Source organism: Xenia sp. Carnegie-2017, unplaced genomic scaffold, assembly GCF_021976095.1.
Source record: "Xenia sp. Carnegie-2017 unplaced genomic scaffold, XeniaSp_v1 HiC_scaffold_19, whole genome shotgun sequence".
Lineage (NCBI taxonomy): Eukaryota > Metazoa > Cnidaria > Anthozoa > Malacalcyonacea > Xeniidae > Xenia > Xenia sp. Carnegie-2017.
In genome coordinates, this window is record NW_025813481.1 from 1022503 (window position 1) to 1049406 (window position 26904).

Below are 26904 nucleotides of genomic sequence, written 5' to 3' on the forward strand. Positions count from 1 at the left end.
AAATGCTCTTCGACTTCATAATTTTTTTACCTTCGTGAGAAGGCGCAAAATACTCTTGATTTATGTTCAAATCATGCACCTTCTTTTCTTCAATCTTCGTCGATAGCCATTGGCATCATTTTTTGGAAATCAAGGAATCGGACTTTGTCTTACGTGAGCGTAATGTTCCGACATTAATTAAAATGTTGTCGCTGTCCTAATGTACTGTAGGCGCATCTTTCACTCGTATCATGGCGACAAGAGAACAATACTATCCTTTTCATTTAATTCACACTGTTTGCATTCATCTCCTAAGAAACTGAATGCAACAATAAAAGCAGCGAAGATGATTCAACAATCGTTTCATGCAAGAATGAAAGCTCGCAGCACAAGTCATCAATCTCGCTCGATGATGGAATAGAAGTTAAAAATTATCTAGTTAGAAATGGGATCAAAATCCGTTTCCAAAGTTGTAGCAAAGAAATTGTAAGTGGTTTTGACGTCTTTATTGCGTTTAGCTACTTTCAATAACTGCTCACACTGAGCGAGGCAATTTTTTGGTCGTTTTTACCTTTTTACCTGGTAATTTGTATCAAGTTAATTTTGTTAGTGCTAGTCTTGAAACAAATACACAAAAAGCATTAGGCTTTCGTATTATGAACCAGTTGAAAGGGAAGCGCCACGTTTCTGTTACAAAATAATAAATCCTCGGACAAATGAAAGAATCATTGAGAAAAATTCTGCGAGGAATCAAGATTTCTGGCTGTGAGTTTGACCAACTGACTTCTCCAATCTCAAGCTAAATTGTGATTTGATTTGGACATCCCACAACTTAAGCAAAAACTGCCTTGATTCATTCATTCTATGATTGAGAAAAAGTTTAGCAATGCAATTGTGGTATATATAAATCAATATACAGATGAAACAGGGAAGTTTTTTACTACATTTAATATGTTGCCAAAGACTTCAAGTATTAATATCAATTTATATATTGTAAATCAAAATAGTCATAAAACATCAAAGGCTTCACTTGCAAGCTGTTTCAGTTCTTGCTCTGTGTAAGTGACATTTCTATAACATAAGCCAAACTCTTACAACTGGAAGTGAAGATATGACTGACAGATTGCAAAGCAGCTTGTAGCCTCAAATTATGCTTAGCGTTGCCTATTGATTTAGCAATAAATAAAGGTATTTGAGAAACAGGAATATGTTTCAATCTCAAATTCTTAGTGAGAGCTAGCAGTACACAACTGTATTAATATCAGTCAGTCTCCAATATCCTAGACAGAGCTCACCACAATAGAATGGTATATAAATACTGCAACTAAATTCAGATTATTTTCATGTTCTTTGTGGGAGATAGCTATACAACCCATGGTCAATCTCGAAATTTGTATTCACATCATAGAATTCGCTATGAGAGTATGCAGTCCAAATGCTTCATAACTAATTCCAGTATGGTTATAAAGCTGTCGGCAAAAGATTGCTACTTGATATTGTTTAAAGTTTCATATCTCTCTACCCCAACAGAAAATATTATGTTGACGTTAAGCGGAGAGAAGATGCATTTGATTTGTCGGGACCTTATCAACCAACACAAGAGCCTGTACCCAAACGACCGGTAAGTACGATCAGTGTTTTTCAAACATTAGTGTAGTAGGAGGAGGGGAGGGGGAATAGTAACGACTTTATTTAAGTAATCGCAGATGTGAATGCGGGGACATAAGAACAATGTGTATTGTATATTCACATATTAGCCTTTGTTTACATGTTGCGCACGCGTTAGGGTCCGACTCTTGCATACGATGGTCTACATGATAGAAGTCTCAAACATTATTTCCACAACGTCAAAGTGAAAGGACAAGTGAGCAAGATGCTGGTACCCTCCATGTCGTCTTTTCGCGAGACCAAAATCCGTCGTGCGCTAGACGTGGAGATGTCCAAGCGTGACTATAAACTCGGCGCTAGTACCCAGTCTCCCTATATGGACAGTGGCAGGAAACCCAAAACCCTTCCGCGTGATCGGCCCCAGGCCCTTATCAGTGTTGATGAGTATTTGCAGACGAAAAGAGGATCCACGCAAAGGTGAGATCAAGTACACCGAGCCGTTTTTCTTAATCAAATGTAGCTTCTGTTTGTGGATAAGATTGTCCAATTGCAAAGCCTTTAGTCTTTAGAATTGCAAAAACTTTCTTGCTTTTACCGCTGGTTTTTTACAGAAAACATAAAGCGAACATTGTGGGCAAACCGCGCCATGTTGAACGTAGATCGCCACCTCAGTTCGTGGGCAAGAATGAGCATGTGCGTTTGGTAAACACCGCTGCAAGATTGCTGGCGGCCACCGTAAGTTCTACTTTTTAATCCCAAAAAAAAAACACTTTAGAAACCATTAGTGGATCCAGGCTTTGGTAAAATAACTCATTACCGCTAATTTTAAATTTAAAATATCTTTAAAACAATGTCTCTGTGTTTAAATTTCTAAAGGATAAAAATGAACAAATCGATTTGTTCAACTAATTGACATATTTTGCGTGTAGCTGGATCTTCTCTTGTTTGAAACCTCTCTTGTTTGAAATCTCTCTTGTTTGAAACCTCTGTTTTAGGTGCAATTGATTTTTGTCAAATTTTTTATGGTTTTATTGTTACCGAACCATATCGCTGTAGCTAATGATTAAAACTCGTATCTTTCAAAATAACATTCACTCGTAGTAATTTTGGCAATTTATCGTCACGTTTGAGGCAAGCGCTTTTCCTCTTATGTTCAGGAAAAGGCTGCCTTGCCTGGAAATCGCTATCAGCAAACTACCGAAACATCAACAGTAAGTGAAAATTGTCAATCAACAACACACATGGTACATTTTCTTTCCTTGTTATTATTATTCATGAATATCATGATTTGAGTATACGTTGTCGCTAATTCAGGGGTTAAAGATTATTAAGAGCTTCTGATTGGCTTCTAGGCATTTTTATTATTTGTTTAATGAGTGACGTCACAACTTGTCCGCGCATACAACTTTCCTATGTAAATGACGTCATGCAGATAATAAGATTAAAAGGATCAACAGATCTCCCGAGATCCTATATCAATTCTTGTTTAAAGCACTTGCTTTAGATTCGCCCTCGTATATTTAAGAAATAAAAGATTTTTACTGTGTTTGCACAGTCTTGTGCAAACCGAGGAGATCTATGGAGAACTCGAGGGAAGATCATTGAAAGCCTGAGACCGAAGGTCAACGGTTGCATCTGGTCGAGAGCTCTCGCAAACGTCTCCGAAGTGTTTATGTATTATAATAATACAGTACATAATGGCTAAATGTATACATTGTAGAATGAAAACTCCCAATTCGATATTCAAAGCTATACTGGAGAAAGTACAGGTATCTATTCGTGTTATAAGCCTGTTTCCAACAGGGATGACCAGTTTTCATTATTTTTTATTATTTTCCATGGCATTTGTATAAACGCTGTTGGTAGGATATTAAAACGGTTTCTTATTCCACCGAAGGTTTTGAAGGGACCGTTGGGGGGATTTGAAGGAACCGTTGGGGGATTTGAGGGGACCGTTGGGGGGTTTGAAGGGATGGGGGTTGAATGTTGTTTTAAAATTTTTTTGATGATGATATATTATTCAATCTACCTTGATAGATACGGACTCACGAAGACATGGACGACTGCCATCAGTAAGTTTATTTGATAATTATATTTTCGCGCGTCTTTTGTTTATAATGAAAAATCGACTCTTTCTCATCCAATCCTCAATACCAACCTTTTGATGTTGGATTAAGTGTCAATAATCTTTTGCTGTTGGATTAATGATCAGTAACATTTTGGTATTGGATTAATGATCAGTTACATTTCGGTATTGGATTAAGGATCAATAAAACTGTGCTCGAAGCTCTCACTGTGTCAATAACCTTTTGCTGCTGGATTAATGATCAGTAACATTTTGGTATTGGATTAAGCATCAATAAAACCGTGCTCGAAGCTGTCACTGTTTTTTCATCTTTCGTTTAAATGATCTCTTCATTTTTTTGTAGCGTGGTGGTTTTTCAGCGCCTCGTTGGACCCCTCCACGAGGGTCTCCACTCGTTGATTATGGAGCAAATAACAAACGGAAGAACTCGAAATCATCAAGCAACTCTGTGAAGTCTGATACAAGTGCGACAATAAGGTATGCTTGTAATCATCATGTTCGGAATGTGATTGATTCAAGGTACAATGCTGCATACATGTATTTACGGTACTTCTGGGGTATGTGATGGATAATTATGGTGAAGTAAGGTTTATGATATATGTAATGGCGTGTGCAATTAAATGAGATATAGGATGAACAATTTTAGCAATCCGCGAAAATTTTAATTACTTACAGTGTATACTTCACGTTTACCTATTTCTCTTGCAGCCATTTAAATCAAAGAAAGACATTGAAGAAGAAAGAAATTACGTCAACATTGAGGTCAAGGCCATTGACCGCTGATGTTATTGCTCGTGGGCCACGATTAGAGTCTAGTATTCGGCATACATCTTCTAGACCTCGTAGTGAACCTGTTAAAAACAATGCTTCCTTCATTAAAGGTAAAGGAAAACAATAATGATTACTTAGGAAGATTCACCTTTACCGCAATCCGCTCGTATTTTATATGATTAGCTATAATTTAACCATGAGGCGTTTTAATGAGTTCTTTCGCCGACCGAGCTCCAACGTGTTCGGTGATTAGGGAGCTTTAGCAAGAGTACGACTACGACAACGAGTACGAAGTTTGACCGTGTAAGGGAATGGCACGAGAAAGTTTGTTGTCGTTGTCGCTTCGTCAAAATTTTGTAACGAGCCTTTTTATAGTATAAAACACCGAAGTTTGCAAAGCAGCTACGGCTCTATTTGTCAATAATGATATCAACGAATCGATAATACTGATTTTGCAAGAATATAGGACTATTTAGAGTGAAAAATCTTCACTATTTTAAGTTTTATGTACGATATATTTGTACTATTTTATTGTTTGTTTACCTTTCACTTTGCGTACGAAATAAATGAAAGTTTTGCAGGTCATATTTTCCTTTTTGATGTACATCTGCGCTAAAAAAAGGTTCTAAATTAAAGCCTGGATGCTCAAAAATAGTACTGTAAACTAATTTCTTACAGAATGAAGAAATATATATACTTTATTTGCTTAAAAAGATATCGTAGTCGGGACTACGAATTTTTACAAAACATCGTACTCAGATTGATGACGGCTACGTGTTTTTGTTGTCGCAACCATTTTTTCGCGCCAAAATGACGTAAATAGTACTCGTAGTCTTTGCTAAAGCTCCCTATTGTTGCCCTGAAGCAACGCCATGCAGCAAAGGGTTAATTGGTCTACATTGTCTTCTAATTGATTGCATTTGTTTGTCACCCAGCATTGACCTATAAGGTGTACGTGTTCACGGGAGATTATGAAGGAGCGGGGACTAAGGCGGACATCCGGCTTACCTTATTTGGAGAATACGGAAGTTCTGGTGAACGATTGCTTCTCTTGTCAATGAATCATTCTCGAAAGTTTCGCCGAGGACAGGTGAAAGACAGTCTTTTTAAATGGTCCAAATGTACCTCATATATGTGTGGGGGTTTTTTGTTGGGTCAACAAATCATAACCTCTTTAGATTTTTTCTATAGCCCTTTATTGTACTTCATATACCAATCATAAACCTTATGCGTATAGGTTGATAAAGATGCTTTTTGGACAGAACTTTTGCGGCATGTGTTTTTCAATTAACTACTTTTCCTGCTTTGTTATCACCACAGTATAGTTATTATACAGTATGCTGACTCTCGGGAAAACGTGTCCTCGCGCATGTTAGCTCGCGCATGTTGGCCGCCATGTTGTCAGTAAGGAAAGAGACGTGAGAATATTAAGAAATGTATTACGGAAACGTGAAGTTTACCAACTAATTGGCAATATTTTTCGATTTTCACGCATCGATCGGCTTTATCTTTGCACAAGAACTGCTTTGAGGATAATACTGCGTAGTTTCATGAATGCTTCGAGAAAAATACAGAACTAAGCAATATATATCCTCAAAGCAGCTATTTTATTGAGCTAAAGCCAATCGGTGGACAAAAACGCAAAACTATCGCCATTTAATTGTAAAGATCACATTTATGTAATAAAAATCTCAGCAATCTCACTCCTCTTTCCTTACTTCCAATATGGCGGCCAATATGTGCGAGGACAAAAAGTTCAAAGGTTCGGACGAGAGTGAGCACACTGTATAATACCTATACTGTGGTTATCACAATCATATCCATGAGACGGACTTCTGTTTGAATTTGATTTTGCATCAACTTTTATGACTGATCTGTTGCAATCGTAGCCGTCATTCCCTGTTGATATGGACTATGATTCGCTTCATTTATTAGGTCGATGTATTTCATCTGGACTCGGTGTTCCTTGGAGACTTGGAAAACATTCGCATAGGTCATTCCAAGACATCCCCAGGTACAGTATATGTTAGCATAGCAGCAAAAAAACATCCGCCTCTTTATTCATGAATTGTCAAAAAATTGAAGACTTGATCATTCAAGTTCGTTTTGCTTCATTTTTGGTGTACATTGGGAAATTTTCCAAAGTCTTTCAAATTACCTAAAAATCAACCGAATCAAATCGTTTCAAAACTTGTTTCATTGTGTTGTCGTATTAGAGTACGGCTGGTATTTGGAGAAGATCTATATTACTGATGCAGGAAACGAAGAAGAACCTGGAGTTTTTGAGTTCCAATGCAAGAGGTACTTTATGACCTATAAGCATGAATTTCTTATCAAAAATGGAGTTGATCGGTGATCTTGAATGGACACGTTTCGGCTATGATTTTGAGACTTGTTGTACGTATTAATGTATTGAAAATTATAAATAACTCTTAAGCGTCACCTCCGGCAAAATGGCGCGCTTTGATTGGCTCAGAAACATTTCTGCTAGTCCATTATTTTCCCGTAATCGACCACAGTCGATTACGGTTATTATAGAACTCAATGTCCAAAACGCGTAATTAATGTAAACAAACTTCGTAGTGTATACAGCAAAACGCAAAATAAACGAAACAAAAAACAATTTACGAATGTGATTCGAATGAGAAACATTTGGAAAACAGTTTAACTATCCAGACGATACAATTTGAAACGATTTATTTTTTATGGACGAAAACTAGAAAAGTGAAAGTCAACCCGTAATAAAAACAGCAAGGACGAGAAAGAAAGCAAGCTTCGTTTCTGGTCAAATAATGCCACATAATAAACCTTTTAATAACCTCGCTTTCTCGGTCTTTACTGAGAAATATCGGACCTCTGTCTTTTTGTAGAAACCTCGCCCTACGGGCTCGGTCTGTACAAAATAAACTTCGGTCCGATATTTCTCCGTAAAGACTTCGCGCTCGGTCATTAAGGGCTTAGTAATTCATGCATGCCGAGTATTATTAACAACCGTTGTAATTTAGATGGTTTTCATCGCAAAAGGACGACGGGCAAATATTACGTGATATTTCTGTGTCTGGTTTAGTCTCCGGTAAGTAACCTGATTTGTGTGCTCCGCAACATTTATCAAACGGTTTCTATGTTTGGATGGATGGCTTGATCCAAACACTTGGGAACTAAGCGAGAGTTACAAAAAGCGCGCGAAACGCCTGCTCTAGATCAATTGGAAAAAGTTCTCTTGTTTTCATTTTCATATTTTCGACGATTTCATAGTTTGGTTGTGCTTTGTGTGCAATTCAAAGTCCACAACATCCTTATATTTACAAAATATGTCCTTTACGGTCTTTGAAGAGTGATTGAATTTTATTACTTTAGTATTGTACGAACACTGAACTGTGAGTTTCTTGTGCCTGACTTACTTATGTACTCGCTTTTTTCTCCTTCTTAAAAACGATTTGAAACTTTTTAAATAGTTAAACTGCAAGAGAATTGTGTTTCGCGTAAAATTCTGGTTTTGGTTAAGGTAGCTAAATATTGCTTTGAATTCCGTCCTAGTTCAATGTACCTTTTCTGCTTCCACTTTCAGTGTCTGAATTGAACAGAATAATCAACGACTACGGAAAACATGCGCCGAGTTCCGATGATGAAGAATCGAGTACCAGCTATAGCTCATCCTCTAGCGGCGATGAAAGGCATGATGGCGAGGGATCTGGTAAAGAACGTGCGATAACGCATGAAGGAAGGCAATCGTCAGACGAGGAGGAAACAAATAAAAAACACGAAAGTGGAAAGAAAATAGTTTCATTTAAAGGGGAAAAGACGAAGGAGAGATGGAAGCATGGTGTTGAGAATTGGAAAACGCAAAAACCCGTAAAGATTGAATCGGAGAGGTCCCACAACTCGTCCGAAATTTCAGAACCTGAAAATTCAACAGAGGATGACGAGAAGTACAGTTCCGAGGGATCGGATGACGGAAGCTTGAAGACAAAATTTGCAGAAGTTCGTCGTCCAGAGGAAGGGACGAAGACTGAGAGTTCCAACAGTCAAAATGCTGAGGTCGAAAGCACGAAAGAAGATGATGATTTTTGGTCTGTGAAATCAGATAAAAATGAGCCAATACATCATGACCTTGGAGTTGAAAAGAAGAAGAAACCTGAGCTCGAGATGAACTCTGCTCTGCCTATCTTTGAAAGTAGTTCTCATCAATCGTCTCCCTCCAGCTCTGATCTTGACGAGCTAACGGATGTAAATGAACTGGCAGAAGGACGCAGCGAGCTCAAGAAGGAAACAGATAAAACAAAATGGTATGAAGACGATAGTGGAAGTAAAAAAGAAGGTGAAATGGTAAGTTCACGTATCCATTTTTTCTATTATTTTACGTGGTCGTTTTGTGAGCAGTATGTAGCATCTTTAAACATTATGTGTCTGGTTGCTTTCCATGGAAATCTACTCTTGTTTCGCTTGATTTTGTCATGTTCAAAAGCCACTGTGTGCGAGTGTTCTGTATTAAGAGGCACTTTTCTTTAGACCGCAAAGGATGATAGCAAAAATGATGAATCATCAAACAAAGATTATATGGCGGGCTTTATGGCTGGCGTTCGAGCGAGTGAGGATGAAAAGGAATCAGTTGAAAAAACAGCTAAAGACGATACTTCTGAGCGTGAGTCTGTCGTTGATGATGAAGATGACGAAGAAGAGTTTGTATCAAAGAAAGGTGATATTTTATTATTAAATAAAAACAAAAAACGCGTGCGCTAATTGGTCTATAGCTGAGTTTGCATTAGCCTGTGCAAACCGATCTTAGCTCAATCAATTAAATCAATGGAAGAGCATTTGCAAATCAATCATGAATACATATTACAGGAAAAATTAAAACATTTGCATTATTGTTATTTTAAAGAAATGAAAGATTTTTTGTGTTTTGCACTGGCTTTTGCAAACTGGACCTTTGGTACTAGGCTTGCATTGATCTTCTCCATAGTTCTCCCGAAGGTCTTTTTCGTTTGCATAAACCTGTGCAAACACAGCAAACTTTTTTTTATTTCTTTAATAACACATTTGTTGCACAGCGTGGTGCATTTTGGTGAACCCGTAATGTAGATGGCTTATCTTACCTTGCGACGTTGAGTTTTTTTGAGCTTAACCATAAACTTGGAAATATAGACGATCAAACTACACGAACAAACTTTTTTGAACTTAATGAACATAAAAAGATGAAACACCTACAACATTAGGATTGTTAGGGATACGAGAGTACACTGTATGTTTTTCTCTTTCAGATTCCTCTCTTCACTTTGCCGTATCCATTGGCAACTTGGACAGAGTTCGAATGCTCATTCAGCACGATCCATCATTGAAAGACCAAACGGATGAAAAGGGTTGGATCCCATTACACATCGCCTGTTCTCGTGGTCAACTTGAATGTGTTAAACTTCTTGCTACATTCAGCGACCATAACCTGGAACAAGAGACACCGACGGGATATACCAGCATGCATCTTGCTGCAATGAATGGTCACGTGAACTGCATGATGGTAAGTCTGCCTCAAGGGATCATCAAAGTCTGTTTTACTTGCTTTGGATTTTCTCCATGAAATTAACATTTAGGTCACTTTTGAATCGGAAAATGTGTTTTACATTGACAATAATGGCAGTTTCTTGGTACGGATCATTGAACTAAAATACATGGAACGCTACCTGAAGCAAATTCTTGAAGCCAAATCTTACAAACGGACACGCGAGATTACACCCAGACACGCGTGTGTAATGTTTCTAGATTCTCTTGCGGGGTGAAAATTAATTGAACTTACATACCCGTGTCTCGGTGTAATCTTGCGTGTCTGGGTGTAAACTTTGGCTTCAAAAAATTATTACGCTTTTGTATTACAGGTAGTGTTCCATGTATTTTAGTTGAATGGTGCTGATATGATAGTGCTATCATCTTGAAGGGTTATGTTTGCTTTATCGAATTTGGGAAAAAACGCTTCATGTTGGGAAAAAACCTTTATGGGGAGAAGCCCTTATCTGAAGATTTTCAACTCAGATAATGTCGGCCACTTCAAAGAAACCCGCTAACAAAACTGCTTTGTCGTCACATCAAAACACTCTATGTTGTCAAACGCTCGCCAAAATATCGTGAATGTCACAATTGCAATTTGAGAGAAAATTCTTCCCACAAAAGCTTTAAATCTTTAGGTGTTATATGCTCTCGGTGCCGGGATAAGCTGTCGTACTATTGACGAATACACACCGTTACATCTAGCTGCAATGAGGTAAATTTTAAATTGAATAGCTACACAAATTTTCCGAAGACAAATACCCTGTATAATTTTTAGTGGACACGTTGAATGCGTGAAATGGCTGCTCGCAAACCGAGCGAAATATGACGTCACCGACGTTAATGGTCGAACCCCCTGTGACATTGCTGAGGTATGTACTATAGACGACTTGCCTTGTTTACATTTTGCTGGCAGGCAGATTTGGTCGAGTGGTTTTGGACAACATTAGCAACAATGATCAACCTCTCTTGGGTTAATCTGCCTGCCAGAAAAACGTAAACAAGACAAGTCATCTATAACATGTGCTCATAGTTTTTCTGTCGTTGTTCTTTCTTCTGTTCTACTTAAACGTAGCTGTTTAATTATAAACAGCTTTTTCGAACCCGGTATTATTACTGGGAAGAAGTACGATTTAGAAGTGGCGCGCAATTCTAATCATTTGTTTTGTGTTTCCATAGGAATACTGTTATGACGATGTGGCAAATTTTTTGAAGCTGTTCAGTGAGTGTAGTTTTATTTTGTTATGACGATGTGGCAAATTTTTTGAAGCTGTTCATTGAGTATAGTTTAATTTTGTTATGACGATGTGGCAAATTTTTTGAAGCTGTTCAGTCAGTGTAGTTTATTTTGTTATGACGATGTGGCAAATTTTTTGAAGCTGTTCAGTGAGTGTAGTTTTATTTTTGTTATGACGATGTGGCAAATTTTTTGAAGCTGTTCAGTGAGTGTAGTTTAATTTTGTTATGACGATGTGGCAAATTTTTTGAAGCTGTTCAGTGAGTGTAGTTTATTTTGTTATGACGATGTGGAAAATTTTTTGAAGCTGTTCAGTGTGTGTAGTTTAATTTTGTTATGACGATGTGGCAAATTTTTTGAAGCTGTTCAGTGAGTGTAGTTTATTTTTGTTATGACGATGTAGCAAATTTTTTGAAGCTGTTCAGTGAGTGTAGTTTTATTTTTGTTATGACGATGTGGTGAATTTTTTGAAGCTGTTCAGTGAGTGTAGTTTATTTTTGTTATGACGATGTGGCAAATTTTTTGAAGCTGTTTAGTGAGTGTAGTTTTATTTTTGTTATGAAGATGTGGCAAATTTTTTGAAGCTGTTCAATGAGTGTAGTTGATTTTTGTTATGAAGATGTGGCAAATTTTTTGAAGCTGTTCAGTGAGTGTAGTTTTATTTTGTTATGACGATGTGGCAAATTTTTTGAAGCTGTTCAGTGAGTGTAGTTTTATTTTGTTATGACGATGTGGCAAATTTTTTGAAGCTGTTCAGTGAGTGTAGTTTATTTTTGTTATGACGATGTGGTAAATTTTTTGAAGCTGTTCAGTGAGTGTAGTTTATTTTTTGTTATGATGTGGCAAAATTGTTGAAGCTGTTCAGTGAGTGTAGTTTATTTTTATTTTTTATTGATGTCATTGCAAAAAGTCTTGTGTTATTTTTTATCGATTTTTTTTACACATTTAGAAAATGAATTGAAGAAACACGACAGTACATTGTCACATCTCATGACGTATGAAGGAAGGAGGCAGAAAAAGTAGGAATTACCATTCTTCACTACGAATTTTGCAGTTTGGATCACCAAGAAGGCTTAACAACTGCGTTTCATTCGTGTTTCCTGCACAGTAGCGGACACTAGGGGGGTGGCGAGGGGCTCGAGCGCCCCTAATAATTTTGAAAGAGTAAAAATCTTGCACCAAATCCCTTAAATCACACCTATACATAACATAGCTGTGATGCACACATACCGGCAGACGCGTTAAACATTCTTGTGTTTGGGTCTATGTGTGTGTTGGAATCCTTAAATTAAATTTCTCAATATCAAATTTTAGAAGTGTACTAATGGGTATGCCTCAGGATCTCTTTAGAAATCTCATGCTTTGAGGAAAAGTCCCCCTCCCCCTCCCCCCATATTTCATAAACTGTCCTTCACTGTTCCTGGATCATTCGACGATTTCTTTAACATGTGTTTCTTTGTCTGCAAGGGCCGGGTTCGCCTTCCTTTATCGTTGCCAATGCTTTTCAATTTCGACGAAAGCACGTGGTTAGCTTATTGAAAGAAGTCTAAATAAGTGTGACCTTTTTAGGTCTTATCATTCAATTCATTACTTTTGATTTGTGTTTATGCGTTTGTAGCACGGAATTGACTGCGGACGAAGGAGAGAGCGGGCCTTCGCGAGCAATTGATAAAATTACTGGAGGTTCAGCGAACCGCGAGGAAAAATGGATTAGTGACGACGATCTTGAGGTATGTTGCGTGTATTAATGGGTATATGGGATTCTGAGTGATTGTGGCGTTACGTGTGTTGATGGATATATGGGAAACCCAGTGATTTAAGTATGTTGTATGTGTTGATGTGGATGTAGGGGAACCTCAGTGATTTAAATATGTTGTATGTGTTGATGTGGACATACGGGAACCACAGTGATTTAAGTATGTTGTGTGTGTTCATGTGGACATACGGGAAACCCAGTGATTTAAGTATGTTGTATGTGTTGATGTGGACATATGGGAACCACAGTGATTTAAGTATGTTGTATGTGTTGATGTGGACATATGGGAACCACAGTGATTTAAGTATGTTGTATGTGTTGATGTGGATATATGGGAAACACAGTGATTTAAGTATGTTGTATGTGTTGATGTGGATATATGGGAACCACAGTTATTTAAGTATGTTGTATGTGTTGATGTGGACATATGGGAACCACAGTGATTTAAGTATGTTGTATGTGTTGATGTGGATATATGGGAACCACAGTGATTTAAGTATGCTGTATGTGTTGATGTGGATATATGGGAACCACAGTGATTTAAGTATGGTATGTGTGTTCATGGATGTTTGGGAACCCTTGTAAAATAATCGGAAGCAGAAGAGAAACAATCTCAATCAAAAATGAAAAGTTTGGGCCAGATGTCAGATGGGCACGAGTTCGTATAAATCAAAATTATCGTCACCTTTTTTTCGTATTTTTTTCCTTATCTGTTTTTTTTGACAAATTTTTGGTGCACGTGACTAAAATTATCATCATGTAACATCTGGAATGTAGCTATGTTTTGATGATGTTCCATTTTTCTCACTTGATGGAAACAGGATAACGAAACAGGCGATTCCAACGGCATTTCTGATAAACGATTGGTGACTGGTTCACGGCCCGCATCCGCCCGTCGATTGGGTGCCTCTCGAACTGATAATGGCGTTCCCTCGTCTAGTAAAAGAGATACCGCAACCAAAGAGGTTTTTTCTTAGACTTTTTGTACAAAAACAGTTGCAATTAGTAATTGGAAAAGCTTTCACGTTTAGGAAATTCTTCGGAATTTTTTTGTTTAATGCATTTGTCGTTTATTGTCGTTAGGAAAAACAGAAAATGTACGAAAATCAGCGGCAAAAGATGAAAAAAAGAAATTCAAGTTTCCTCGACAGTATAAGAATGGACGTTGAAGACGAATTTTTTTGAGTTATTTAAAGATTAATGCGTGTATCAATTGGTATTCCCAAATTTTCATTGAAAATTCATTAATCTAATTGTTCGAGTGGGGAAAAAAACAAATTGACCTTGTATATTTTAAATTTAATACAGAAAGCACAAGGTTTTTGAAGTCAAGCCTGGTGCTTGAATATAAATTCCCCTTTCGAAAATTATGCTGTCATTTAGGAAAAGGCTATCATAGTTGGCTTGCTTGTTTATGGTGAGTAACTTTCGTGTTGTAGACGATTATCTCTTGTGCTCGCAGTTATTAATTCACTGGCATGATGAATTCGTTATTTTCTACTTAATATGATGTCTTGGTGTAGTTATTTCTGCCCTATGGCGAAGATTAAGTATTAATGTCGGCTTCTTAACATGTTCATTTGTTTTCATTATATCCTATATCATAAAGCTGTTTTATGAATTAGTTAAAATTACACAACACTTTTTATTAAATTTTAATATTTTTTCCATTTCTGCAATAAACATTTCGTGTCGGCATTGAAGCAGGTAGACAACTGAAATTATCATCTCCGCGACGTCATGTTGTGCTTTTGAAATGAGTTCACTCTTCCCAGACCTCCACGCATCTATGTTTAGTATTTGGAAATCGAATCTTGTTATTTCATTTATTAAAGCATTTTAGTATTAGACCAAATTAAAAGTATTACCGTTTGATGAAATTCAGAAGAGTTTCCTATCAGTTTATAAAATTACACTGCAATTATTGCATTTCTAAATTTCCTTAGTGCATCAAATTGAGACAATTCCATCACAACCGTCTACGCGTTTGTTTTGAGACAGTTGCTCAAACCTCACGTATCTAGAACGGTAGAACCTTTTATTTTGTGTTGCAAAATCTAATAAATCAACCATTTTTATTCTCTGTGGGTGAACTGCGAATAAAGCTTCAACAATTCTTTGGTAAATTTTCACTGTCTTCAGGCAAAATGAAATATGAGAAAAAAAATTTGAGAACATTCAACATGGTTTGATGACACATTCTGAGTTTCAACATATAATTCTTTGTGTAGTAAGCTGAGTTTTGCTACAATTCTAGAATATCTTTTGGTTTAGCAGGGAGTTTGTCTCACAGCCTGCTCTCTGCACACACGAAGCGTTTGATAATAAATGAATGTTGAAGTGAACGCTAGTAAATAGAACTTTTAAAGTAGACGTCATAACCGCCATGTTGGTGACATTGCTGCACAAGTTGAAATAAACTTAATGAAGTTTTGCTTAAAACACCAATATGGCCGCTTCTTAATTTGCTTCTGTTTTGATATATTGACTCGTTAAAGAACAAAAAACTTCACAAACAACATATATTATATATCTTTGACAAGCAAACATGACACTGATTTGTTAGTCAACCGCAAGTTGGTTAGTCTTTTTCTATGGGCGTTGTTTGGGGTTTTTTACTGACTTTATGTATGGAGTTGTTCGAGTTTGAACTTCAAAGTAATTTGGTTCACGTGCATGTAATGATGGTGAAGCACACGAAGAAAAGTTGTCAATGCTTCAGGTTTTGAGTATGAGCATTGAGTATTAATCTTAAAAAAGACAGCATTTATGGCAAATATCCAACGATTACTATCGAAATCATGGTCGAAGTTTTCGGCCATATGGTGTAAGTAACTTGTAATTTTACTTGTGCTTCAACATTTGTTGCAAAGAAACGGAGAGCGTGTCTGTAAAGTAAATTTAACTGGTTCGAAACGTCGTGACGACGAATTTGGACGAAAGAGTCGTTCATTATTTTAGAAAATAATATTGACATGAATTTAACTTTCTTACACAGTCAAAGTCTCAACTTCCTTTCGTTTTTATAACGTAACATCTATCAAAACTGGTTTCATTATATCTATTTATGACAAAGTTGCCTGATACAGACTCGTTCGAGCTTGATTATGTTGGGTTCTTCTGAAATGAAAGAAAGGCTGGACGTAAAGAGCAGCTCCGACTCTAAAAAGGTCCACGAAACAAGGTACGAAATGATTAAGTCTTATTGTTTTGTCTTGTCACAATAATATGAGTTTTCCCTTACCCCAACCACTTCCTCACCCACCCTCCCGTTTCACAGGTGTGCTTGATGTATCTTTTTCAAAAAGCGTCATTTATAAAATTAAGATTCCTTGCAAATTCAATGAATCATAGATAGTTTAGTTCCTCCGTAAAGTGACTTAATCGGTTGCCAGAAACTAGACAAAATCAATATGTTTAACAAGAATTTTGCGTGAATGTACAAAAAAATTTTGTTTCAGTTTAAGATTTTTGGTTCTGCCATATTACAATCATACCTCTTCCAATGCGGTTTTTCATTAAAGTAAACCAAGACGACGTTCATAGCGGCAATTTAGGTATTTGAAAATATAAGGTGCGTGAGCAGGATTGCTCATGATGAATAAAAAGGCGTTGTATGTTTTTAAAGTATTATATTTTTACGAGCTTTCGGGTGTCAGTCTACAGCCCTCGACGGGTATTAAGTCAGGCTACAACGTCAAAGAAATATACAATAATTACTATATTAAATACTATAACAATTAAGTCAGGCTACAACGTCGAAGAAATATACAATAATTACTATATTAAATACTATAACAATTAAGTCAGGCTACAACCGTCATAAAAATATAATGTTTTAAAAACATAGAACGCTTTTTTTTATTCAACTTAAATATTGCCAGCGACATCGCACTACAGGTGGTTTTCAAAGCATAGTTTTGTACAATGTTATATTTTAACCAAATGTCGCTATGTCAGCAGTCTACTGCGTTTTGAACACGAGAAACTACGCTATTCTTACGTGCAAAGTTGTATTTATTTTCAACATTGCCGAACACGCGGTTTGGAATTTTTGCGGTATTACGTGTGTCTTGAAAAAAATGCGTATTTTGAATAAAGCGTATCTTTTGAAAAAAAGGTGTGTTTTGAAAAAAGTGTGTGTTATGAAAACAAAATAGAAGCGTAATTGAAGTTTCACTTCTGGGGGTCCGCAGAAACGAGACCTTGCAGGTTCCATTTTTTGACGTATGCCTTTCTTGTTGTAACAATTATGTTAACAATAACGTCAGTGATAGCAACACTAAATTGTTTCTTAAAAGTTAGAAAAATATTTTCATTGCCATCGTTCCTTGGTTTGATTTTACTAAAAAAATCAAAAGTCATTTCAATTTTTTATGACTTCAATCGCCATCAAAAACCGAAATCCTACCTACAAACACCGCTAGCCGCGCCTTTTCGAATTTTGTTTTCTACCTAGATGAATTTACCTTAAAATGCTGCATAATTAATTTCGCTTCGGCACGAAGAAAAAAAAAATAAACAGAACAAAGTGATCAATACACTAAAAAGAAATTGTCTTACGAAAATACACGAGCAGTTCTAGTTTGCAGCCTTCACAGTTCTAGTTTTGCAACTTTATCAGCACAAGTATTGTATCAGATGTTAACTCTTATGAAATCCAAGAGTATTTTTCATTTATATCAAAAATATCCAATATAACTTGCTTTTTACGAGAAGTGTTTTTTATAAGGCTGTTTAGCGGCTTTTTATAAAGTAAAAGCCGTCTCACACAGCTTGAGTTTTCGAGAGCAGACAATTTTTCGAGACGCTATACTTACATTAAAAGCGCCCGCTCGAGTTAATCCTACTAAATTTATCAAATAATCGACATGGATAATTTATTTACCGAACCGAAAATTTTGTATTCTCTGCACGATAAAGATCTTGTTCGCCATCGAGCAAGCTGTGGTTTATGATACATTGATAGCAGATACAAATATTATTGAATTCTAATGCAATGCAAAGGAATGACGTAGAAGCTGGAAGCAAACATTTAATTTTTCTTTGAAACTGAGCAAACAGACCTGTTGCTATTTTATGAATCTTACTAACAAAATCACTCGATACTTTCATCATGGCGGACCTATCATAGGACTATTGATGAATTAGTTCAGTTTTTTACACACAAAACAGCACTATATCAGGAATTGACTGATAGGACTGTGCATCCACCTTCTGAAACGGCTAAAAATTTCTTCCCAGTACTTTTTATCGATAAAACCATGAAAAGTCGTGCTGATGATAAGAAACAAGGATAATGGCTACCGCGATCATAAAAAATTGATTGCAATGGCTTCAGCTGACAATGACCAAAATTCCACACATATTGGCGACTTTTTTCCCTACCATATACATGCGACCCACACAAAGCAAACTGTCACTCAAAATACACAATATCTCTTTTGGAACATCCTATCTCTTATTAAGCTAAATCTGCGATGGTCTATAGATGTAATTCCCCGCTTATTTGCGAAACGTCTTGTCCCATCAAAATCAGAAAACCCAATAAAAATTTCTGACATATTCAAAATTTTCACACTATTGGCATTATAATTGATTATCGCCTAAATGAAAAGCCAAATTTTCATCTTCATGTTTTAAAATCATCGACACCGCGTATTTAACGTTCTCCTTCGCCCATAAGAAGCTCTAAGTTCAAGTTTTTCCATTTGAAAAAAATTGGTTTGTATAGATATAGCTATGTCTCATTAATTTTTTTCCTGTTTTCTTTTCCATTTGAAAAAAATTGGTTTGTATAGATATAGCTATGTCTCGTTAATTTTTTTCCTGTTTTCTTTTCCATTTGAAAAAAATTGGTTTGATAGATATAGCTATGTCTCGTTAATTTTTTTCCTGTTTTCTTTTCCATTTGAAAAAAATTGGTTTGTATAGATATAGCTATGTCTCATTAATTTTTTTCTTGTTTTCTTTTCCACATTAATATTGCGCGGTCATTAAATAGCAACAGCTGAATTATGCCATAATTTAAGGTTTTATGTTGATATGTCAAACTTAATTTGAAACCGCGCAAATAAATATTATTATTAATTGCGATCGTAAACTTTAAAAAGCCGTGTTCTTTCAGCAGTTAAACACATTTTTATTCCGGTTGGCGCTGGTGGCAGACATCCTAGTGTCCATACGTTGCTCGCATTTCGCTCTGTTCCCGTTTTGTTTTCGAACATTGAAATGAACAATAAGAAGACGATATTGCTTTTCCTAATGGCGCTGACCACTTTATCAGGTAAGTCTGTTAAACTGTTGCAAATTTTTCCTCGTATTTTATCATATTAACAACATAGCTTTCGCTATGTACCAGATATTTCCACTTTCCAACATTTTGAACTTTTGCAAGGACAAATAAGTTGATACATCAGTAAAAATGCCTCAAGATTTATTTGCAATGATTGCAAATTCCGCTTTTCGAATTGTATCTTTCAAAGTTAGTTTTAGCTAAATCAGCAAAATTTTAAGATATGTCCCGTCTATGAAACGCAATTTCTGAAAAGTCCTCTCTTGAAGTCCTTTCTTATAAGTTTTCATTTCACCGTCTGTTTTCTTCAAAAGGAGCCTACTTTAGTCTAATGAGAATACTTCCATGGGGAATGTTAAAATGTCCTCTCTTGTGCTGATAATCTTTGATATCTTGTCTCTTAACCTGACGAGTTATGGGTCGAAAAAACCACACTTTGTCATTGAAATAGTTAAGATCTAAGATCATTAGCTAAAGATGATTACCCGGACTGTCAATTTTTGACGCAAAAACATCTCAATCAGAAAACAGACTGCTTGCAAATAACATGTTTTTAGCAATCATCTTATGACATAGACGTTTATATCGCGTTCTACCCTATGTTGAATGACACTGTTAAATTTATTTATCAAAATAACATCTTCCAAAATACATTTACAGCACAAAATATCTCAACACGCACAAACAGCTGTGACTGAGCTTCAATGTACATTCAATTTCAATTCTCCATAAGCAATTTTCGTATGCTCAAATGGAAGCCAATTGTGCAACTTTTTTTCCTTTAATTTTTACAGCAGCCTCAAGATCGAGAAATTACTTCGCTGACTATCTTTTCAGACGAGGTAAGATGAAGCATCGAAATTATTTTGAAGATTTCTGTTTTCCTGTTAAGTTTTTAGGACTGTATAGGTATTCTGTGCATGCATTGTTCATGGGAGAAATCTCGTGATGTGTGTGTACATCTAGGTGTTAGCGGATGCACCCAAAAGGAAATAAATGGTTTAGTCAAAGCCGGTGTTGATCTCGCAAAGTCTTCAATAGACTGCTCAAATGATTTCATGCAGTTCGACGAAGTCAAACAAAAAAGAGGTTGGTAGCTCAGAGTATATGATTTAGCTTTAAGTTTTTCGACTGCATGCTGACTCGGATTCTGAATTCCGTGAGCCGAATTTCGATTTTGCTTTCGTGATTGTGCAAATTTCTGTTCTTCACTTCAAGATTCTACAAAACTTGGAATCAACATTCCTATCATTAATTCAATATTACCATTCTTTAGGTTTCATTTTTGAATCCTTTATCATCTTTAGCATTTTTTGAGTTCTACTAGCTCTTCCTGGCTTTTAGAAAATCCCGCTTACTTATTTTCATATTCGTCCCGTCTTAAAAAGTTCACCTATCTAGTTATTATTCCCCCCCCCCTCCCCTTTTTAAGGCAATCTGAGTCACTTGACAAATAGGATCTCACTAACTCTTGGAACTTCAGAATTGCACGTAGTTGGGTATTAACCAATGAAAACGAAGTTGTCTAAGATTCTGACCAATCACAGCGGGAGAATTTATACTGTTACCACTTGTAATACCTTTTTCAGAAGGTGGTATTGACTATCACGCTACTCCATCTTGTTATTATCATTTAATATTCCTTTAGGTTGTGTTATTGACTACTGTGCCATTCTGTTTATTTGTTACATTAAATTACGTAACATTCTTTTACATGTTTGTGGATGTAGATCGTCCAGGTTAGTAGAGTCCTGAGAAGGACTGCTGTTGACTGACATTTCGACAACTTTAGCGGTAGTCATCTACTTTGTTAAGATCATTTGGACGACAGAGCTTGACTCTGAAGATGACTACCGCTAAAGTTGTCGAAACATCAGACAACTTTAGCGGTAGTCATCTACTTTATTAAGATCATTTGAACGACAGAGCTTGACTCTGAAGATTACTACCGCTAAGGTTGTCGAAACATCAGACAACATCAACAAAAAAGTCAGGACTATACCAACCTAGACGATCTACATCCACAAACATGTAACGATACTCCAGGGTTCAAACCGTTTACTTTAATATTCTTTTAGGTTGTGGTATTGACTATTATGCCAATCCATCCTGTTGCAGTCCCGGTTGTAATTGGATTTTGGAGCTTCATTGCATGAGTCCCGTGCAAATGATATGTAAAAAGAAATAGTTAAAAATGACGCACCACTCTTGTAATAATAATACACAAATTTCTTTCCTAATATCATATAACCACTCTTATCGTATAGTAAAAGTTATGTTTATGTTTGGTGCTGTTTTGTTTTGTGATTTCATTTTCTGTACAACTGATGACGAGCTGCTATTAAATAAATACGCGATGTTGATAATTTATTTGTCTATACTGTTTTCTCTATCAGTGCCAGCAAGCGTTGTAGAAATAGATGAGCGCTTTCTTGGAAGGGCAGAGCCTCTTTTTTCATTTTTCATACACACTCTTTCGTGAGCACCCCCTTCTACACTCGAAAATCTATAATCTATTATAAACACTATATTGCCTTGCTCGAACACAGTATGACTATGAGTGGAAGTTATTCCAAACATAAAGGTCAAGGCCGTAGCTAGAGCGTTAATTGCGAGTGGGGAAGGGGGAGCTGTATTCACATATTCAGTTGTGCCCGACTGATTTCTTTTGAAATTGAACTGGCTTTCTGATAAAGGCCCTATTCAAATTTTAATTTTGAGTCGAAACGCTTTTGAGTTATCATTTGTGTGGTCAGTCAACTGTCAATGAATTCAGTCGCACGTTGTGAACATCTATGATGTCATGTGATGACGATTTTTTCGATTTCACGGCTTGAAACTAGTCATGAGAGCCTCTCCCTCACTTAAATTTAGAAAGCAACATTACAGCTAGCTCATCGACTGTCATCGCTTCATTTGTGATTTTCTGCGCACGATCTACAGACTTTAATCTTGAAGGTTTCACAAGTCAATCTCTATAATGTATCCAAGACTTCTAGTTCATTTTTTTCGCAGCCTAGAGCACGACACTCCATGGTAAAAGTTTTTCTTACTTCATTAAGCTAGATATCCAAGACTTCTAGTTTATTTTTTTCGCAGCCTAGAGCACGACACCCCATGGTAAAAGTTTTCCTTACTTCATTAAACTAGTCACTTTGAATTGGCATGTTTCATCTTCAGGATGGTCCATGCACAGGAGATCTCGAATCGACCTAAATATTTGAAAAGTTCAAATAAACTTTCATGTTTTTACAAGAAATGGTAAAAGAAGCAAAGGTTTCTTAAAGTATTTATTTCACAAAATTTTAGCCCCAATTTTTTATTGTATTGAAAAGAACATATAAAATTATTTTATGACTTCTTCAGTAGAATTGACTTATTGCAGTTTTTCTAGCGATATTTAAATTTTTTCTTTATGCAAATGACATCGTCATTATGACATCATGATAGCAAATGACATCATCATTATGACATCATGATAATCTTCTAAAGATTATCAATTTTCACCATCGTTAGAACGTTTTATAATAAAATAGAGACTTTTTCGTGGTGACAAATCTGAAAATCGTTTTAAAGAGTGCAAATGCCATGGTGAATGGTAAAAGTAATAAGTTAATAGTTCTTAAAAGAACTGTTGTAAGTGTTCTTTGCTTAAAACAATTCTTTTAAGAACTATTAACTTATTAGTTTTATCATTCACCATGGCATTTGCAATCTTTAAAACGATTTTCGGAATGTTTTATTCATAAATAAAACACTTTGATAGATACACGTGTAGATAAATATTTGCAAAGATGCCTAATTTACAGATCTTTTTGAATGCTAACTGTCGACAAGAACTAGTTTTTCCTGATGCTAATCATACCGTGTGATATCACAACGATAGCGAACATTGAATAGAAGTTAAATATCTCTAAGAGGAAATAAAGTTACACAATGCTTTTGAAGAAGTTCATAACTCCTTTTAAATTGTCTTTAAAATGCAATCAAAACACACAATGGTAAAATTGATGTCATAAACATTTTAAATGTTCTTGAATGCGAGAATCCCACCTCCTTACTGTATACGCGATATTGGTTTTGTCAAGTAAATGTGCCATCATAAAAGAAACATGCAGCGCTGATCTCAATGAATACTTACAAAGGATCGTCAATACAGGAGGATTGTATTCCTTGAAGCTCCAGCTGTTCTTGTAAAACCCGTATGGAATATATGCCACATCGCTCTCTGAATATAGATTAAGTAGTATTAGGTTGAAGCTCTGTGGAAAAGATGTCACAGAGACGTACAGTCATGATTGGCTAATATTTCGTTAATCATCCACTGCATAGCCTATAGATTTCTAAAGAAATAAATTATGATATTTGTATAAAGTGCTAACTGCATTACAAAAATTATATAGGTAGATTAACTTGTATGGAGTTGGCACTTTATGGAAAAGGTGCCCACCGTTCGGTAAAGGTGGTTAGATTAAAACTAGTGGGGTTGGATGAAGTTATTTCGGCAAGTTTAAAATGTTTTAATTTAAATATATGTGAATGAATGAATAAAAATCTTTAGCTTGACACGCTGGCCTCGCCAACTGGGGTTGATTTCCACGAGGGGCGTGCTCTTGTTCAAAAGCGATTACAAAATTTACTAAGAAATAAAATATCTGTAGAAGAGAAAGATAAGTTTAAATATTTTTAAAGTTTAGTTTATTGAATTAGTTACATACTAAACTAAATCATAAAATGCAAGCACCAATTTTTTTTGAAAGTGTGACACACATTTGCTATTTTTATTTCTCTTGGAATTGAATTCCAAACAGAAGCTCCATCATATGCAAAGCTTTTCTTCAAGGAGTTAGTACTAGGCATAGGTACATCCAGACAACTTGTATAATATTGGGTTGATTGTAATCAGTGATGTCTTTTTTTATAATTAAATAATCTAGTAAGTGAATTTGTTTTTGCATTTCTTAATATTTGATATAAACAGTCGACATAAATAATATGAATGTCGATTTTTTCTGTTTATATATAGAGTAAGGTCATCAAAAGACTTACAATATTTTACGATGCAGAGAGTGGCCGACCATAATTCGCACTTCTGTCACTTTCTTTGGATCGAGGTTTGGTATTTGACTCCTTGCCATGTACCTGCATATGGTACACAATGGGATTGAGATGTATTGAGATGATTTGAAAAGAAGACTGAGAATATTGAGCTTACGGTAGTGGGACTGGAGGTTACACGTGACGGAGGAAGACATTTGAACGTGTAGAAAAAGAAGTTTATGAAACGTAACTGCTTCAAGAATGGGATCTTAACTCAAATGTACTTTCAATAATAGAAGACAGCAATGAAATGCAGTAAGTGTTTGATGAAGGTGAATTTCTAGTGTTGTGATCAAAAATTGATGAGATACTCCATGTATGCTATGTATGTCCAAGAAAAACATTTCAAATTGCATTTACCCGTCCGTCAAGTAAGCTGAGAATATCTGTTTGTCAGACCAATGCTGCCTTGTCCCGTTGAGCACTGCATACACTATGCCTTCCGATCTCCGTGCCATCTAAAGTTTCGAGAATGGCCAAAATAGAGGTATGAAATAATCTTGCTTAATGAAGGTTGAATTGTACGTTTTGCAATTATTTTTCAAAGTCATCGAAAATGGCGAACATGATGCAGCAAAAATAAAGTTGAATTTAGTAAAGTCTCTGAACTTCATGCATCGTGCATCCTAAAACTAAAGTGAAATTTACTCCTTTCATAAAGTTAGAATTTGAATTATTCATTTCTTTCAAGCAACTTTTTATAATCACCAATGATTGGTTGACAGAAGAAACCAGCTAATCAGGTCAGCTGTTGCCCAATCGAATAAGCGTTGCATCACCAAATCATTTTTTTTAAGAAACCGTGTAAATTCACCCGTGATTGCTTAATAGGTCAGCTGTTATCCAATCATAGGAGTGTTCCATTACCAGTGGGGAAATCTTTAAATTGTATATTTTATGTAACATTTTTTATGCATTGGTCAAAAATTGCAACACAGCTCAACAACTTGACTGTACTTGGTCATAGTTTGATTGAGGCTTTTCACCTTTTCTGCAGCTGCTCCCCAAAAGGCTTTCTGTTTTGCGCATTCATAAGGGCAGAAATTGTAATTCACTCCAGGATTCTTTTTCATGCCACACCATTGCATGCCATCAAGCAAATAACTGAAAATTACGACAACAGTAAATGTGGACATTTTTGATTCTTTTGAGATTTATACATAAGCCTGTTAAGACCACCAGTTGTCTCAGACGATGGTCTTTTGCATTCCTCTTAAAAATTCATCTGTTTTTTTACGTAATATTTGTGTCTGCTTTCAGGGACGCTAGTAGAGCGATGATTGGAGTGTGGAGGTAAAAATTCATATATTCGTGGGGACAGCTCGTGAAAAACAATTGATTTCAATGAAAGTAATCAGGCAAGACATGCATATATGAATACCCTTCCCCAAATTATCGACGTTTTGGCGTCAATGTGTGCTTCAAAGTAGGTTTAACAAGTTCATAGATGTTTGAGTGAATCAATATTTCTACGCATTACATGTATTCTTTGAATCTCCAGTACCTACCCCGCAAATGTATCTTCCAGCGTTGTATATCTACTGTTGAATTTGGAGAGCTCGTGGGCTATTTCGCGAGATCCCGACCACATCATTGACTAAAGGAGGTAATGTAATTTTTAAAGTGCCTATATCTTGGTCATGGAAAATGACTTTGGGTGAGGGAAATGACTTTGGGTCAGGAAAATGACTTTGGGTGAGGGAAAAGATTTTGGGTGAGGGATATGACTTCCAGCATCGCTCTATTTAATTTCATACTCACTTTGTTGACGAGAGGACCTTCGTGGATCATATTAAAAAAACCATTGTAATCCTCTAACGTCACATCGCAAGGCTCGCGATAAGCAAAACCCGCAAGAAACGCTTGCCACAATTTCGTACAATCGACGATCTCCTTGAAAGCAAATCGCTTCTGATATTCCCAACATCTCCCCTTAAAAATATCCATCAAATGCATGTCTGTACCTTTAATAAGCTTATAGCGCCATCCTTGTGCTTTTTGGTATCTCTTAATTGCCTCTCTCATCGTGTGTGCAGGCTTGTTCAGATTATTTTTGCGCATGCCCCGAACAAGTCTGTAAGGGACAGTCGCTTCGTCGCTGGAAAAATGTTTCTTCCATTGGTAAACAATGGGATTATCATAAAATGACGACATTTGTCTCCTTAACTCATATCTGTTCGTCGTTCCTTGATTTTCAGACTTTTGTCGCTGAGGAAACCAAGATGTTCGACTTAAGTATTGTGCAAACCCTCGAAAGACTGTGTTTGAAACAATTAAAATAAACTGTAATGAATTAAACTTCATGTCTAAGCTGATGTTTCTCAGGATTACGTTGAGATGTAGAAAGTCGTTTTCACTTCATTGCTGTCATTTTCATCTTTTGCTACTCTTCCATGATTCAGAGAAACCGTTAATATTTTTTAAACAATTGCTTTTTTAAGTAACTCACTATAAATTATACATTGATAAAGCGTTTTGAAATCGAGCCCTTTGTCAAGTACAATTCACTATAGAGTCACCCGTTGTTTAAACAA

At 36.1% G+C, this 26904-nt stretch overlaps 3 protein-coding genes across 3 annotated transcripts; 2 read left to right on the forward strand and 1 right to left on the reverse strand.

Annotated features, from left to right (window-relative positions):
• Window positions 1-201: 201 nt before the first annotated feature.
• On the forward strand, window positions 202-15551 carry LOC124438882. The gene is made up of 23 exons (XM_046989089.1): window positions 202-465; window positions 1510-1600; window positions 1766-2064; window positions 2199-2322; window positions 2745-2798; window positions 3308-3356; window positions 3625-3659; window positions 4017-4150; window positions 4382-4554; window positions 5380-5534; window positions 6380-6458; window positions 6661-6745; window positions 7450-7517; window positions 8013-8770; window positions 8954-9140; window positions 9706-9959; window positions 10621-10697; window positions 10761-10854; window positions 11162-11204; window positions 12169-12238; window positions 12838-12949; window positions 13797-13940; window positions 14059-15551. Exons 1-23 carry the CDS (start codon window positions 425-427, stop codon window positions 14158-14160), a joined length of 3228 nt encoding a protein of 1075 aa, XP_046845045.1. The 5' UTR covers window positions 202-424; the 3' UTR covers window positions 14161-15551.
• A 3557-nt stretch (window positions 15552-19108) lies between these two features.
• LOC124439015 lies at window positions 19109-21636 on the forward strand. The gene is made up of 4 exons (XM_046989207.1): window positions 19109-19261; window positions 20065-20112; window positions 20237-20359; window positions 21349-21636. Exons 1-4 carry the CDS (start codon window positions 19207-19209, stop codon window positions 21456-21458), a joined length of 336 nt encoding a protein of 111 aa, XP_046845163.1. The 5' UTR covers window positions 19109-19206; the 3' UTR covers window positions 21459-21636.
• Window positions 21621-26877, reverse strand: LOC124439014 (ADP-ribosyl cyclase/cyclic ADP-ribose hydrolase-like). Its single transcript, XM_046989206.1, has 7 exons — window positions 26132-26877; window positions 25879-25967; window positions 25357-25474; window positions 24731-24828; window positions 24320-24412; window positions 23412-23498; window positions 21621-22482 (listed from the first exon to the last, which is right to left on the reverse strand). Exons 1-7 carry the CDS (start codon window positions 26672-26674, stop codon window positions 22404-22406), a joined length of 1107 nt encoding a protein of 368 aa, XP_046845162.1. The 5' UTR covers window positions 26675-26877; the 3' UTR covers window positions 21621-22403.
• Between the last annotated feature and the right edge of the window lie 27 nt (window positions 26878-26904).

Coding starts and splice junctions, on each gene's coding strand:
- LOC124438882 (XM_046989089.1), top strand. CDS start 425: ATGGGATCAAAATCCGTTTCCAAAGTTGTAGCAAAGAAATT. Junction 2,799..3,307: donor AAACTACCGAAACATCAACA/GTAAGTGAAAAT, acceptor TATACATTGTAG/AATGAAAACTCCCAATTCGA. Junction 12,239..12,837: donor GAAGGAAGGAGGCAGAAAAA/GTAGGAATTACC, acceptor ATGCGTTTGTAG/CACGGAATTGACTGCGGACG.
- LOC124439015 (XM_046989207.1), top strand. CDS start 19,207: ATGAACAATAAGAAGACGATATTGCTTTTCCTAATGGCGCTGACCACT. Junction 19,262..20,064: donor GGCGCTGACCACTTTATCAG/GTAAGTCTGTTA, acceptor TAATTTTTACAG/CAGCCTCAAGATCGAGAAAT. Junction 20,113..20,236: donor TGACTATCTTTTCAGACGAG/GTAAGATGAAGC, acceptor GTGTACATCTAG/GTGTTAGCGGATGCACCCAA.
- LOC124439014 (XM_046989206.1), bottom strand. CDS start 26,674: ATGAAGTTTAATTCATTACAGTTTATTTTAATTGTTTCAAACACAGTC. Junction 24,413..24,730: donor TCAGCTTACTTGACGGACGG/GTAAATGCAATT, acceptor TACCATATGCAG/GTACATGGCAAGGAGTCAAA. Junction 23,499..24,319: donor TCTCTGCATCGTAAAATATT/GTAAGTCTTTTG, acceptor ATCTATATTCAG/AGAGCGATGTGGCATATATT.